Below are 16,935 nucleotides of genomic sequence, written 5' to 3' on the forward strand. Positions count from 1 at the left end.
CCAGCCAAAGATAATCAAAGGTATAGACCCCTTTCCTTTCACTTCCCATCAACAAATCTGCTAGACAACACTCAATATTCTGTTGACAGGACAATAAGTCATTTGTTTCCTCTTTTAAGTCTTTTACTCATTCCTGACACTTCCATTTTTTCAATGGAGGTAATATCCACTAATTAGAAACCAAACTGAGACTTGAAGAAAAGTCTTTGCTTTATTGTAGATATATAGATATATTGAATTCAAATTCAGTGCACAAAGCTAGATTTTCAAAATACACATGCTTTGATTATCTTCACAGATGTTAGCATATGGGTCTCTGAGTCAGGCAGCCTCAACTGGGGCTTCTCAGCCAAGTACAGCCTTTGTGCAGAGACAAAGTGACCACTTGATTCAGGGGAACTATAAGAAAAAACCTGAATACATGCTTAGAAATTCCAGTTGCAACCTTCTCAGAGACATGCTTAAAACTGTGAAATGACAAATGGTTATGTGACTTTAGTAATATTTCAATGTCCAAGCAAAATGCAGAAACTAATTTCTCCATTGTTACAGCAGCACTGTGGCATGTTCCTGGATTCCCTTCTGACTTTTGATTCATCAGGGTGCTAGGAGAGGTGTAGGGACTCAGGCAGGAAATGCAGAGCCTGTCTTTGGTGCTGTGTATGGCGGAAATGCTGACCTTTGATGGTGGTTTTCCTCCTGATCCTGTTATCTTCCTGCTTCTAACCTTTTCCCTTCCTGTACTTCTTCCCACCTCTTTTGCCTTCGTCCTTCCTCTCGCCTTCCTCCCTCCTCTTTTCCTCTTTCCTTTCCACAACCCCATTTGACATTCCTCTTTCTTTCCTCACCTCCAAAAAACTCACGTTTTCCTTCACCCTTACTAACTCTGGTACACTTGTGGGCATATCTGTGGTTCCATTTCTAAACAAAAAGCATCACCTACTCATAATTTAGTCTGCATGAGACCAGGGATGTGCAGCACAGGACAACCTGTGGCATCTTAATAAATATTAAACTGCAGCATTATCTTCTGTGTCTGCTCTCTTCTGCCTAAGTATAAATTATAAAAACTCTAACAACAATCGTGGTATAATTCTCGTCCCCTACAGGTAATACGTAACTGTAATTAATAAATATTCCTCTTACTAACCCTGAATTTACACAAATCAAACTCTGCTGGGTCCCAGGTCCTGGAGACATAATGCTGAAACAGACCCACTACACACCTCACAGAGAGCCCAGCAAGACACATAGGGATAAGCAGACAAGTTTTGAGCCTTGTGAAAAAGAAAAGAATGATTTGCTAAGGAAGAACAACACAGGGGCCCAGGCATCAGAGAATGCTTTCTGGAGACTCTGAGATTCAAAGAATTGGATGTAGGGGGCAAATTATTCTTCATAGACAATTGCCATAAATGGGGAGAGGCAGGAAAGTTGGAAATAAGAAAGAGTATGAGGAGTGTGAAGGTGGACAGGGCTTTGAGGAAAGTAGAAGTTAGCTATGTTATGTCGAAGTGTTTGACTGTTATCCTTAAAGCTAGTGGATGAATTTAAACATGGGAGCCTTACCATGAAGACTGTGTTTGGAAGAGTGCCCTGGCTGCTAGCAGGAGAATGGAGTCGAGGTGAGCAGAAGACTGAGGAGGAAACAACTGGTGTGATTTTAGTTCAGTGATACATTTGAGGTCTGGGCCTGCTCACACGCACATCTCAGCATGCTCCTCCTTGCACCAGCTTCTGAAGGAACTGCTATTCAAGGGTCGACAATCACCCCATAGAGCCTCTTGACAACTCATCCTATTAAAGTCAATGTACCCCAGAGTTCCTACCTTTTTGTATGGCCTGGGCTGGCCTCATGGGAATATACCCTGTGCAGTTGTACAGAGCTAGGTGCTCAGAGGGTCCCCCTCCCACTTGATTCAATGTTTTAGTATCACCATCTTGAAAATTTTAATTTCAAATGAATGGCCTTGCACTTTCATCTTATGTTGAGCCCCACAAATTATGTACAAGATGATCTCTTCAGAAATCTATGAATTGTAGCCTTCAGGTAATTGTTTAAGACCTAGGACTTTAGGAGTTTTCCAAGATTAAAATCAGAATGTCATCAGCCTTGCCAAAGACAGAGCAGAGAGAGTCTTTCCTGAGGCCAGGGAACAGATTCTTCCTGAGCCCCTTCTGACCTGCTTCTCACCAGCTGCTCTATTATAGATGGACGTCTGGATCACAGCCAGAATAAGCTTCAGTTCAGTGAAGGAGGATGAGGGCATTCTTGACTTTTGCAGAGTTAAACTCTTGGAGGAACTTCAGGAAGAAAGTACTTGGTGAAAGGTAAAGCTGGCTGGCCCCATCCACTCCCTGTCTGTTGCCCTGCTTGTTCTCATTTTCATGGCTCTGAGCATGTTTGTTCTCTTTTCAATAACCAAAGGACAAGTTTAAATTTCTTATTTCCTCTAGGGAGCCTGGAGGGATGCATGAGGCACCAAATACAGGAAATCATGTGGGGAGGATGTCTTATTTATTACAGTCCCCATATTACTTCCCTTCCCCCAGCCTCCGCCCCCACCTCCAGCCACACTGAGTCTCTAGGCTTTTCCTAGAGCAGAGAACAGACGGTAGCTCACCTCTGTTCCCTGAGGTCCGGAAGCCTGAGTGGCCATCTGAAGTCTGGTCTTGTGAAACTCCACCCTCCTCGGGTTGCCTGATTGAATGGACCCATCTTAAGTTTCACCTCACCTAAGAGTTTTGGGGGAAAGTACAGGGTTAAATTTCAGGAGACTTCAAGCCACAGAAGAGAAAGGTAGGTACCTGTGTTCTTTTGCTTGTCTTGTTGTGTGTGAATTGAGGTGCTGTAAAGCAGAGGTGTGTGTTCATACCGCACTTTCCTTTGGCTCTCTGTTCTCAACCTGTGTGTTTTGTGGAGATTTGCTGATATAGAGAACTATGAGGAAAAATGAGAGGGAGATGACAATTTGGCTTTTTTAAACCTGTACCTCTTTGAATAAAGAATAACAACCAGCATAGTACACAGAACATGGGGCCAGTTCTGATTTTCTTTGGAGGACAAACCGCATTAGAAGTTGTATTTTTGGCTTCCACATAAGGGGGAAAAGTTTGTCAGTTGCCTTTTCTTATCAACACTGTCTGAGTTTTTTAGTTAAAGGTATATCAAGGCTGACAGAGGATTTACTAAGAGAAATAAAATGAGGTGCTTCTAATTTAGGGCACCTGTGCATTGTAAGTAAAGGAACAAGCACTTTGTTCTGGAATCTGGTGGAATTTCATGTGTTTTTTTTTTTTTTTCACAATTTTCTATGAAAATCCTGGAGTTCCCTTAAATTCAGTGGAAGTAGTAACAAATACATCAAGTGATGGCTGATTTTATCTACTCTGCTGGAGATGGTGTTCAACCTTTGACTGGTTGAGAAAGGTCTAAGAGCTGGTGGAGTGGCTCAAATGGTAAGAAAGGCCAAGGCATAGACAAATAGCAATTCTTAGTTCTCTGAATTTCTTTTTTTTTTTTGGTGGGGTAGGGAGATGGGCTTCTTATGTTTTTGTTGTTTTATTTCATCCTCATAACCAGCTTTTCCTCTGGGAGAAATATCTTTTACTGACTCCATGGACTATCTTACTAAACACATACCATTCTTCACTAACTTATTTAGTTTAGATGTTCATAATTTTTTGCCACTATGCATTTTACTTCAGTATAGTGTCCCTCCATTCTGCCCTCCATGTCCCGCTACAGGGTTGTTGGGAAAAGGCCATTCTGATCGTGTCACTCTCCTCAGTGAAATACATTTATTGCACCCCACAGCTTACATCCATGCCACCTAAGTGTTGCTGGGGTACCAGCTGCATCAGGCATCACTTGGGAGCTTGTCAGAGAAACACCTTCTCCACTCCTTCCCCAGAGTTACTGAATTTGCATTTTATCTGGATTCTGGGGGATCTATGTGTGCTACAAAATTTGTGAAGCACAGATTTGGGGAGGATAGAGGAGACATTCAAGGTCTGCCCTATATCATCCTGCTGGCCTCACCTCTCACCACCTGACTGTCTAACTGTACTGAATACTTCCATTTCCTTATAATGTGAGCTCTCTACTGCCCAGTGATGTCTGTCTGGCTGTGTTGTTCTCCCTGCCTGGATACGTCCATTCGCCATCACCACCTAATTACCCATTAACACCTGATTTTACCCTTCAGGTACCATTATCCAGTCCACTTTCACAGGTCTATGCTTTTATGGCACTTGGTGAAATATTTCTGTCACAGCTCTTAGCACATTACATTTTGGTTGCTATGCTTATTCTTATCCCGAGGAGATACTGGCTTTTTATTTCCAAATCCATAGCACTTGACACAATGCTTAGTATATAGCTTGTATTCAGTGTTTGTTGAATGAATGAATGAACAAAGAAATGAATGAATACATTGTCTGAAGAATGTAAATTAATTACCAGAACGATATCTATGGTTTAAAATTTTCCCAAAGAGATTGTCAGTCCCCATCATGTTTTAGCCCATTCTTTTTTCCCTCAGAGATTTTTCTGGATTTATTTATGCACCCCCTCCATTTTTATTTAAGACAAGGCCTTACTATGTAAGGCCCAGCTTGGCCTGGAACTCCTGGTCCTCTTGCCTCAGCCTCCCAAGGGTCGAGATTACAGTACATGCCACCATGCCTGGCTCACCAAGTGTTTTGAGTATCTACTATGTGTGATATCTTCTAGAATCTATCTCCTCATGTGGACAGCCTCTCTCTTGAGGTATTTCCCAATCCGTACTCCCCACTCTTCACCACTCCAAGTCAGAGACTTACTTTTTTGGCAATACCAAGCGCCTTCTACATTCCAGGCAGTTTGCTGTGTGCTGGGAATACAATGGCAAATGAAGCAGATATGAACCCTGTCTCATGCAACAACCAGTCTAGAGGACTTTTTATCATCTTCTACCCTGCTCCTCCCTATAAAAATATTAAGGAGAATTTAAAGAAGCCCGATTTCTAATAAATGTTGGCACACCCATGTTAAGGCATCAGGAGCTTGAAGACAGTGTAGTTAAGCAGAAAGAAAGTTGCACTATGCTCTGAGGTCTGAGTTTACTCCAGCACCTGCCAGGTGACTTAGATGGGTCCACAACCTTTCTGTAAATCTCCATTTTTCCCAATCAGCAAACAAGAAAGAACTCCAGGGAAGAGAAGCCCCTGACTTCATGGGAGTGCACAGAGAAGACCACATCCAGGGCACCTCTGCACTCAACATCCCCCCATGCTACATCATAATTTGAGGACAGTGCTCTGCTGTTCTCTGAGTCAGAGCAGCAAAGAGATCTGAAGGGAGTTATTTCACTGCTATGCCCATGTGCTCAGCCATAGACATGAGCACTGTTCTTAGAGACACTGGATCCTTCCTTGCAGCCTAGAAAATCTATGAGGCCTTAGTTACTGGGTATGGAGCCAACTTGAGTCAGGACAACTGAGGAGAGAAGCAACTCTATCTTTAAGCAATTTCTGCTTCCAGAAAGCAGCCAGAAGAAAGAAAGAAAGAAAGAAAAAAGAAAGCTCTACCAAGTGCTGAAGAAATCCTTAGATGCCCATAGACATATATAGCCAGTCCCTTACATCAAACCTCACTGTAGCAATCCAGAAAGGACTCCCCTACTGACTCCATGTAGAACTTCCTTATTCCTTCCTAAGATTTATGTTAGTCAAATTTCACCTAGAACTGAATGTTGAAGGGCTTGGTGTATTTGTCCCAGGCATTGCACTCTTCTGGGGTGTATAGACTTTTGGGAGAAAAGAAATACTTTCTATTTGTTCCCCAGACCCAACCACCAGGCTCAGGCTGACACAAGCTGCTTAGGCATTCTCAAGTGACTGCTCTCAAGCCCTCTTCTCTTGCACCTGCATCATCTGAAGCTTCCAGATGAAATACTTCCTGGACATCCAGAATTCTTTCTTGCTTCCTGTTCCTCATATTTCTCTTTGCCTCATACTTCCTGCAGGCACACCTTTCTCCAGCTGCCTTTCAGCGGTGTTCTTTGGCTGATCACTTCCTAACTGCCTAAATTCCCATTAATCTCTCTCGCTAAGTCCAAGTCATGGCAGAAAAAGGGATGTTAACCTGCAATGGAGGTGTCTAGTGTACTGCCACCCATCTCAGTCTGAGACCAAACTTGGCTACATTTTGACATTTCTTCTTCTTTTTTTTTTTTCGGTATGGGGCTTGAACTCAGGGCCTACACCTTGAGCCACTCCACAAGCCATTTTTGGTGAAGGGTTTTTCTGAGATAGGGTCTTGCAGAACTATTTGCCCAGACTAGCTTTGAACCACGCTCCTCCTGATCTCTGCCTCCTGAGTAGATAGGATTACAGGCATGAGCCACCAGCGCCCAACTGACATTTCTTCTTTAATCAGAGGCAGGTGGTGGGCCAGAATGAAGCAGACCTGGTTTTAAATCCTCCACTTGTTACCCCCTTAGATAAGCAATTGTACCTTGCTAAATTTTGGTTTTGTTTCTGGAATTATGTGCTGATATTTAGCATACAAAGTGTAAAGAAGATTCGTGAGCTGAAGTGACTAATACATTGCTTCAAGAAATATACCAGATATTGGGGCTGGGTGTGGTGGCTCATTCCTGTAATCCTAGCTACTCAGGAGCTTGGGAGGATGGCAGTTGCAGGTCAGCATGGGGAAAAAGTTAGTGAGACTCCTTCTCAACAAGCAAGCCAGGCATGATGGTTCACCTCTATAATTCCAGCTAGGCAGGAGGCATCAATAGGAGGATCACAGTCCAAGGCCAGGCCAGGGAAAATGCTAGACCCTGTTAGAAAAATAACATACAGCAAATAGGGCTGGAGGCATAGCTTGAATTCTACTTTAGGTCCTGAGTTCAAACCCCATACGGCCAAATTTAAAGAAATATACCAAATCTTAAAGGAGGACACTGGCCAGGATGGTGAAAATGAGAAAATTGTCACTAGCAGAATAGTTGCAGGAACATACAAAGGGCCACTTGAAGGCAGAAGTGTGTCATGCAGCACATGAAGCTGCCTCAAATATTTAAAGATTATTCTGTGTGGGAAAAGAGAAGGCCACCAGATCAACAAGTGGAAATTATAGGGTAACAGATTTCAGCTCAATGTGAGGAAGGATTTACCCACCAACAGAATTGTCCAAAGGGGGTGAGTTGCCTTGTGGTGTGGGGAACGCCCAGTTCTGGGAAATGGTCCAGCACCCTGGAAGACCGTGGCTGGGGTGTTCCCAAAGGGATGCCTACACTGGGTGGGGTCTGGGTGATGACCTCGAAGGTTCCTTCCCGCTCCCCAAAGTCCCATGATGTCAGTGTCCTAATCCAAGCCACCAAATAAAGGGCTGCAAGAAAAAAAAAATCACCAAGCTCGCTAAAGTGATGTGAGCTGACTTTTCACTGGCTAGCCCTATTTTTTTTTTTTTATGGCAATAATTTTAAAATAGGATCTTTGCAACAATAGAGCAGATTGGACTTCCAGGAAAAGGGAAAAATAAATGGGAACAATGAGGAGGGAAAAGTTCATTCCAAACCATTCTTCTTGGGTGACTCTAACTAGATGGTGGGTCAGCCTTGGTGCTGCGCACACATTCCTATTTGCTGGGAAACAGCCACATTTTGGTACATTTTCAGCCAAAGTAGAGTCAGGCAAATATCAGCAAGACTCAGAGCCTTGTCTCTGATTTCTTCTCTGTGATGCATAGACAGGGCCCACTACATGGGAATCTTAGTCCCTCAGGAATCTAATTTCGAAAAGTGAAATTAAATGGTTCCACCATCCTACAAACTGCAAGTTCTATGAATGGGATATCTGACTTTTGGGAAGAGAATCTGAGTCACGTTCATCAGCCACTGCCTTCCACCCACCTTTTCTTCCTTGTGAAATAAGCCACATTAATTGCAGCCTCTTTGCCAGCTGAGGACGTGGAGAAGTGAGAATTCAGCGTAAGTGGGCCCAGACTGCCTGAGACTTCTTGGCTAAAACTTTTATTCTTCTGGGACTGAGAAGAACTTGCTGGTCTTGCAGTTCAGAACTCACACCTTTCCAAAGGTGCTGGACAGCATCCCATCATGCCTTTGCTTTCTTCAGTCTTACTTTGAGATCCTGGGGCAAAAAAAGAAGCAATCCTGTCAACATAATTGGTATAGAGAATGCTGCAGTTTGTCACATAGAAACAAAGCCATGATACAGTTTATTTTTGACGTTTGCCTAAGTGCACTTTCTTAAAAACCAAATCCCTTTGAAATATAATCAACTGTTCAGGGCAAAATCATAGACACCCTTGCAGATCAGTGTGTTTATTTTTAGATGCACATCGGCCTACCCTGCATAGCAAAGCAACTGTCTAATGTCCAAAGTATGGCCCTGGGAATTTCCTCTAACAAGGCTGTGCTTCCGCCCATTGTTGCAGTACAAAGGGCAGAAGGAGGCCTGAGTGGAGACTCATGTTTACCCTGCCTAGAGTGAAACCTGGAACCTATCATCCCCTCAGTGGACCTGGTCCTGAGTGCTGGGGGTCAAGATGGAGGTCGCTCGCCACTCTGGGCAGATGCAAATGAGTAGACGTGTATGACTATTTCATCTAAAAATATCTCAGTAACCAGTGATGGCAATTCAAAAATAAAAGCTCTGCTTTCTATTCATAGTCAAGGATCTAACCACGACCCGAGCTGTGAAGTGGGACAGTCCTGAAACAGGGCTGTCGTTGCAGAATTCAGGGTTAGATTCAATTAACAAAGGGGTTTTAAGCATATTTTAGTAAAAAGAAAAAAAATCATGTGTACACAGTCCCATCACATACATACATACTTGTGAGAGCAAGTATTGGTTCCTTAACCACCCAGAATTTTGCTATTACTGTAGACCTGTTACTGACCTTGGGTTTAATCTTGTAAAGAAAAAATGAAAACAGATCTCACATCTTATTATTTTGAGAATAAATAAGGGACAGTATTACAAATAACCTGAACCAAACTAAACTTTTTAAGGTTTTGTAATTTGGTTCTAATTTGCTTTAAGTTCCTTATAAGAAATTACTGTTAAAAGTATTTTTCATTAAGCTCCCAGTTACTTTTTGTCTGTTTTTTTGTTTGTTTGTTTGTTTGTTTTGCCACTGCAGGAAAAGAATCCCAATTGCTCCTTCTGCACTAGCAGAACTTTTGGGGTATTTTTGCGCTTATCAAGCGCTCCCCACTCTTAGGGAAAGTCATTGCATTATTGACCAAAGTTGTGGTGCTCAGGAGGCTTGTGTCTGAGGGTCTCATGGGAGATGCAGAGGTGGTTTTCAGGTCTGCACACAGCAGCCCACACCTTCCCTGCCCCATGTTAGGTCTGAGATCAACATTCCAGCAGCTCTGTTCCCATGCCCTGCACAATCAAAGGCCCAAGGAGCAAGGAGGATCTGCACGTAGGACACCACCAGCTCTGTGCAGTGCTAGCAAACTTGGGCCCTGCCAGCAGGTGGATGTCCAGGCCTCTTAGGTCCCCAGATGCAGGAAAATGCTTCCTAATCCTTTGGTAAGAATGCAAGAATGTGAGTAAAAATGCTTTCATGGAATTGTTTTGTTTGCTGGTGTTTATTATCAGACACCCCTCAGGGGTTCATGGGGCAGGTTGTGAATGTCTGAAGTGAGGCCTGGGAATTTCCTTCCACCAGGGCTGTGCTTCCTCTCTTTGTTATTCCTCAAGGCAGAAGGTGAAGTATTACTAGAGACCCTTATTTAACCCTTTCTTCTGCCAGGGATCCTATGGGTCCACCTTGCAGAAAAAAATCACACTGTCAAAATAAAAACAGTGTGGGAGAGGGAAAGGGGTTATGAAAGTATAGTAGAGGGGATGAACTTGTTCAAAGTATACTGTACACACCAATGGAATTATCACAATCAAGCATCTTTGAACTTTTAATGTACTCCAATAAAAATAGTAAAAAATATAAATCACACTTCCAGCCATGTAAGAAGCTAAAAGATTTTCAATTTCAGCTGTGTATTTGTGTGCACCTGCTATTGTGTATGTACTTATGCAGGCATACCCATATACTTGTGCATGTGTGTGTATTGATGGGAAGGAAATTGGTAGTAATTTAAAACGTATCATTTTAAGAGCTTTCATTCAGTATTACAACATGCACTTAATCATTGGTCAGACCACGTAACATTTCTGCTTTCTTTATCATAATACGCATTTCTACTAAAAATGCTGATTTGTTTTCAGTTCCCTATTTCCAGGGCAGGCCCCTTCAAGTATTACATTTGCCTTTCCTCTTTAGCATTTGCTTATTGGCCAAAGCAGGGGTATGATAGACTGAAAGATCTTTTAATCAACTAAGAATTATTTATTCTGCATATGAGACATGACCAAATACTATTAAGCACGAAGGGAATACAGAAGTTCTGCCTGCAGGAAAATTCTAGGACATGATATACATACACACAGACACACTTTCATGCACTGTGAGTACAAAGAAACCAGAAAATTGTGTGGGTAAAGGATAGGAAGAATTGTAAGAGGGAAATGAGTCCTCATCCAGCATGAGATCTTCAGTTACCATGGTATCTTCACTGTTGCCAAACTTCCGAGCACCAGCACAAGGGAGTACACACACACACACACACACACATCCCCAGCTCCCAGGGGCAGGCTTGCTGTCTTGGAGGAAGTAACTTCCTTGTGCTTCTCACCTTCTCTCCATCAACTCAAAACTAGTTTCAGCCTCAACACTTAGCTCTTGGTCCCAAATGAGACACCCAGAGCTTGACTTTCTCACCCACCTGCCCTCTCAAGGGCCTCACCATTAAACCATTATCACTAACTTATGCTTGGGTACTTCCCATCTTAAAACAATTGTAGCAGCAGCTCTTCTCATCCCATATTCCTCCACCTGCTCCTCTATTTTTTACCCCTCACCAAAATTCTTGAAAGAATCATATCACCACACTATTCTGTGACCCTTTCCCCCAGTGCACTTTAGTAAATGACCTTGCCAAGAATCTCTTTGACCTCAGTATTCTCAAATTTATTTCACTACCTTGTCAACAGCATTTGGTTCTGTTGCCTCCCCTAATCTTGTCCCTATCTTCTGGGACATTACAGACTCTGACTTTCTTCTCTGGATGTGATTTCATCATTTACTGCGTGGGCTCCTTTCTCTCTGCTGATCCCTGATGACTACGACTTTGGCCACTTCTTCTCCATCTACACTGTGGCCCTACTGAGGTGCATCTCTCTGTCTAGAGTTCTCTTTCTTCCCTTCTCTGTCAAGTTAACTATTTATTCTCTTAAACTTATTTTAAATGCCACCAGATCACTTCCTTTTTTTTCTTTTTTAACAAGTCCCTCATACCTGTGCAGAAATAAGCTCTCTTCTAGGTGCCTCACAGCACTTTACCCAAGCTTTTCTTATAGGCTTTTCTGTTGTAGATTCTCAGTTGTTGCTTGCAGGTGCTTCCTTCATAGGATAGAAGCATGTCATACTATTCATAGATTCTGGCACATTAGGTTTTCAATAGATGTTTAAGAAAGAGTTAGAAATGCAGAGTAATAAAGGGGAGTGAGTTTGATCAAACTACATTATATACATGTATGGAAATGTCACCATGCAACCCCTTTGTACAATTACTATAAGCTAATATAAATATCTCTCTATACAGATATGGATTAGGAATGTAAAAGTATCGTTTCACAAGTGGCTACCTCTGAGCTGAAATAACATCTTGTACTGTTTATGGATGGATATGTTCATAAAATTTTCATATATTTTTAGATTTTAAACTACTCACACCTAGACTGCAAACGTTTTTTTCACAATCAAAATTGCAACTCTGAATACTTGCCATTTGAGCTTTTAATCCTGGTTTAAAAGTAGACTTGACTGGCAAGTTAGACTTCATGCTGAATTTAAATTTCCTCCCTGGGAGAATTTCTGGGTGTTTCATGAATGACACTGTATGTGCGTGCACCTGAAGTAGGGTTGCCATGGTGTAGCACACTAATATTATGCCAAGGCTGTCACTTCAGTCTTGGTGGGGTTGCATAGATTTTCCACAGCTGCACCTGCAGACTCGTCTATTCTCTCAAAACATACAGAGACTGATTTGCCAAGATGCCTGAGAGAGAACCATGGTGGCCATGGAGAATGACCCTGAACAATGAGTCATAGAGAATATACTCTCCCAAATTCCTCTCTCTCAGCAGTGTGAAAGGCAGGGATGGGTCTGAAAGGACAGACCGAGAGGTTCCCCCAACCCTGAGTGGTGGACCAGTACTACCTCCTCTATTGGCCAGCAGGAAAACACATGTGCACTGCTATTTATTTTGAAAAACCTAAGCTCTCTAAAATCTCTGTTTTGGATTTTTGCAGTTATAAGTCCAAGAGAAATATAAATGACAAGATATCAGAGATGTAAAGCATGGTGTTTCCAAGTGTAGGTTAGAGTTCAGAAGTAAGCGAGTTATTTGAAGTGCTGCCCAAAAGTGGATGCCCTGCAGGAGAGGGAATGGGGTGGGAAATGGAGCAGTGCTGCAGAATTCACATCTTCCAACCAGCACCTCAGATCCTACTTCCAAAGTCTCATGCACATTTAGTCTTGCTTAAGAAACAGAACTTAGAAAATGACCACCAGCTTATGTTTAGGAATGCATCTATAGTGGTGGTGGAAGGGTCCCTTGCCTGTGTTCCTCAGAGTGGGTAAATGACTTTGTAGTCTGGGCTTATCTTTGATGTTCTTCCTGCTGAATTTGTAAACCTTTGTCTGGATCACACATTTTGGAAGAAAATGCTACGCTGCTTTGTATCATCCCTTGCACAGCTATATGTTTAACCCTTTTTTCATTTATGTCTCAGTAGCTTTGTGTCTTGGAGTGGTATTCTGCCAAGAATCAGGTTTGGGGTTCAGATTCTTCCCCAACTTCTTCAAATCTGTTTAGCTTTTAACCTACACAGTTTTTAAACAAGCCTTGGCAAGTCGTTTAACTTTTCCAAACTTCCTTCTCTAAAGTGGGAACAGTTAACTACTTTGTAAAATATTGTGAAAAATTAAATGACATCATGCATAAGAAAGGCTTTTAAAAAGCACTCAGCATAGCCCTATGATGAAACTGATTCTCAAGAAGAAATAGCAATTAGTAATAACAATGGCACTGGCAGCTCCACCAACAATAAACTTTGTAAGTTTGGGAAACACATGGATGACTTGTTTCTTACACCATTAAACCAGAATTCTGGTGTTGGGGTTTAGCATGGACAAGGCTCTGGGTTTGATCCACAGCACTGAGAAAAAAGAAAAGGTTTCTACACAAAGTTAGAACTCAAAAGCATTTATCTGGTGAGCGAATATGTCATCATGAATATTAATTGGTAAAAAGGATAGGATTTCAAAAATATAAACATCTAGCTAAACTGCTAGCATAGATTGACATGTGAACAGAGATCAAACCTGGGCTGCCCCTGACAAAATTTAGTAATCTCCAAAAATCATCTGTTTTCCCATGAGTCTGTCTGTAAGTTCTGCCCATTGCCTGTATATTTAATTTTCATACCTGATGAAATTAGTAAATCCAAGGACGTTATTTTTTACCTGAAACCCATCTTAAGTGAATAATTTCATAAATGATAACTTTTAGTTGTAATGGGTTATCCTTCAAAATTAAGACCTCCAATTAAGAAATTGGGTAATACTATTAGTTTACTGGTATATCTTAGTTCCATTTTTAACCTCCCAAATGAAACCATCAAGCCACAACATGTGCGTACAAACAGAGACACACGCACACACACAAGCACACACGCACACACATAACATCTTGTGGTTATGAACGTGAGATTTCAATGTGAGAGTGCAGAGTACAGAATCAGAGAAAGAAAAGAATGAAAAAGCAGTATCAGTAGCCTAGAGAATAAATAACCAGAGATTTGGAAAGATAAAAGGAGGGAGAGAGAGAGAGAAAGAGAGAGGAGAGAGAGAGAAAACAACATGGCATAACAAAGCTTCTAAGCACAGACACATCTAAGCTCTTAGGACCTTCATTATTTTGTTGGTAACACTGAGACATTAATACTCACTGGCTCTGCTCTGAGCACTTGATGTGGGTTGTGTCATTTAATATGAGGTGATCACACCACTACTTCTATTTTACAGGTGAGAAAACTGAGGGACAGAGGGATGAAGTAACTTGCCAAACTTCTATAGCTAATAAGAGGTAGAACTAGGACTTCAACCCTAGCAGTCTGGTGCTATGGCCCATGCTTTTGGCTCTTCTAGCTTCTCTAGTAATGTGCCACCACAAGGATTATTCATAAACACTAAAGCACATTGCCTATTGTGTATGGCACTATGCTAGGTGGTACACTCAACAGTAGAAAAAGTTCTGTAGGGGTAGTGGTATCACAGGACACAGCAGAACCCATAAATAGATCTTTATAAGGTAGTTCAGTTTGTGTTTTGACAAAGGGATTGGTGAGGGTATACACACAGCTAAAGAAAGTCAAAGGAGACTTGCTGCAGGGAATGACCCTGAATGGACTATGAAGGTCATTGGGGTATGAGTGCAATAAAGGAAACAAGCAGTTCCAGGCAGAGACCTGGAGGATGCAATAATGCAGGCATTTGGTTAAGAGGAAAAGAAAGAAGTAACTAGCTTAGTGTAGAGACCGGCATTAGCATTTTTTCAGAATGAGAAATGCTGTGGAAAAAGCTAATCCTACCGTATCTCAGGTTTTTTTTAAACTTACAGGTACCTCTGAACTAACAGTGGAGCTTGTTAAAATACTGGTTACTGGGACCTACTCCCAGAATTTTGGATTCTGAAGGTCTGGGATGGGGTCTAGAATTTGCATTTTGACCACGTTCTAGGTAGTGCTAATGCCATGTGTTGGGATTCACACTAGAACCACTGGTCTGTCTACTGAGCAGAATTTCTGCGTGGAAAGACATGAACTTAGCTGAGATTACTTGGGTGAGTCTTAGGTCACAATAAAATTTGAAATGTCCCCGGAGGAAAAATTCCTAAACTTATCTTCCTCACTATAAATGCTTCTCTTACTTTTAAACATTTTATAATTTAAGAAAATCCAACACAAATAGTTCTGATTTTCTGGTTCATTTTTGTCTGTAAGAGGTCAAAATATGGTAATTTGTAGTGCCCTTTGGAATTTTAAAAACTGGCCATTTGAAACTTCTCTTTGCAAAGCAGGAAGTCACTTGTGGCCCTAAGCAAACACTCAAGTCAAGACTTTGCCCCTTTTGAGGGCATTAGAGCTGCAGCTTTTGAGCAAGTTTCTCTACATTCTAGAACAGTTTCAAGCTGAGTCTTTGTGGAATGGGGTTTGAATGTGAAAATTAGAGCTAAGTGCCTCTGAGTGTGGTCAGCTGGCAAAGACTAAAATATCCTGAGGGCCGTTATTTCCTCCTTGATAGATAAGGTAGGAAAGAGGATAGGAAATCCAAAATTATTTCCAACATGAGAGAACTGGAAGAATGTTTGGGGAAGAAGAGACCTGTATGTTCCTTTTCCTCTTTGTTCACTAAAAGATAAAATAAAACCCCGAGTCCTTCTTTCATATCATGGTTACAAACCAAATTTCGCACACCCAAGACTTAAAAGAAACAGACTAATTATGAAAAATATTAAGTGCCCGAATTAGCAATCTTTAGCACAAGTGAGTAATGAATCAAAGTAAGGAGCTGAAACACAGAAGCTGAAACAATCCCAAACAAGTTCCTGGGAGGGCTTCTAATCAATCCAGGAGCCTAAATAGAGTATTAAAATACAAAGACATTTCAGAATACATGAAAGCACCTAGAAATCCTCATTCATCCAAGTGATTTCAATCCTTTTTACCATCTCTATTTCATATAGAAGAATGGGGCTAAATATATGTTTCAAGAGTTACCAATACTACTCAGTTTTTTACCTTATTTCACCAGAAAAATTAATGAGATGGAGCTCCTCATTCCATATCCTCAAAAACAAAATTCCACTCTTACTGAAAGTCACTTTTGAGTTTGAAACAATGAGTTCAAAGGGAATTACTAAAAATAATTGGAGTTTAATGGTGACTGTATTAAAAGGAAATAAACAGAAAACTATTTTCATTGAGTCTGTGAAACAATAAATGTTTATGAATTTGCTCTTTCCCCTCATTTGTTTAATTTTTGTACAGGGCTTTTAGTTGGTTCTCCATTTATTTATTGAGTTTCTCCGTAAGTTCCCACATCCCTCTATATCATTGAGCCCACCTGGATTCTGACCCTGGCATCAACCCTGCCTGCACTCACTGTGATACTCTGAGACTGGCCAATCAATGGACCCTGTTAAAGGAAGAGTCCTCTAGCAGGTTAGAAGGGAGCCACTCATTAAAGGAGGGGACACTGAGTCCCTGGGACTTTTGCTTTGATGTAGTCAGAAAAAATGAAATGATGGAAAAATATGGCAAGTTTTAGGGAGAGGTGAGGCCTCTTGTGAAGAATTTTATAGGAGAACATATCTCTCAAACAATACGCTATGGTTTTTAGTGTTTAGTTTGCACAAGAGTCACCAGGAGAGCTTGCTAATGATTAAGATTCTGGGACTCCACCTTGAGAGTCTGGGAGACACAGGCCAGGGTCCAGAAGTCCTGGTCAGGGGATACCCTGAAGGCTTATTCAGCAGTCTATCCATAGGAATCACTGCTACCTAATCCTCACTCACAAAGGTACTCCTTCCTGTGGTGAGAAGGGGAGATGGGCTTTAAGAATTCATTACCTGCTTAGAGGACTTCTCACTGTCAGTAGTCTCCTTTTAGACAGCAACCCCTAAGTTTCTTATTCTCATTGTCTTCCTAGTTGATAAAGCAAAATAAAATTAACTAACTAGACCAGCACAACTTGCCAGCCAGTAGTGTTTATCAAGGGTGACAGGAGG

The 16,935-nt window shown here is 41.6% G+C and overlaps 1 protein-coding gene across 5 annotated transcripts in view; it reads left to right on the top strand.

Annotated features, from left to right (window-relative positions):
- Positions 1-2,574: 2,574 nt before the first annotated feature.
- Adgrf5 (adhesion G protein-coupled receptor F5) overlaps positions 2,575-16,935 on the top strand; it is a 93,731-nt gene continuing 79,370 nt past the window's right edge. For 2 of the 5 annotated variants that reach the window (XM_074081994.1, XM_074081995.1), the window contains exons 1-2: positions 2,575-2,800; positions 3,330-3,459. In XM_074081994.1, the coding sequence (XP_073938095.1) occupies positions 3,457-3,459 (3 nt within the window). In that variant the 5' untranslated portion in view covers positions 2,575-2,800; positions 3,330-3,456. The remainder of the gene's footprint in view (positions 2,801-3,329; positions 3,460-16,935) is intronic. The other 3 variants (XM_074081993.1, XM_020182555.2, XM_074081997.1) reach the window with 3 other exon arrangements.

Source organism: Castor canadensis, chromosome 8 (genome assembly GCF_047511655.1).
Source record: "Castor canadensis chromosome 8, mCasCan1.hap1v2, whole genome shotgun sequence".
Classification (NCBI taxonomy): Eukaryota; Metazoa; Chordata; class Mammalia; order Rodentia; family Castoridae; genus Castor; species Castor canadensis.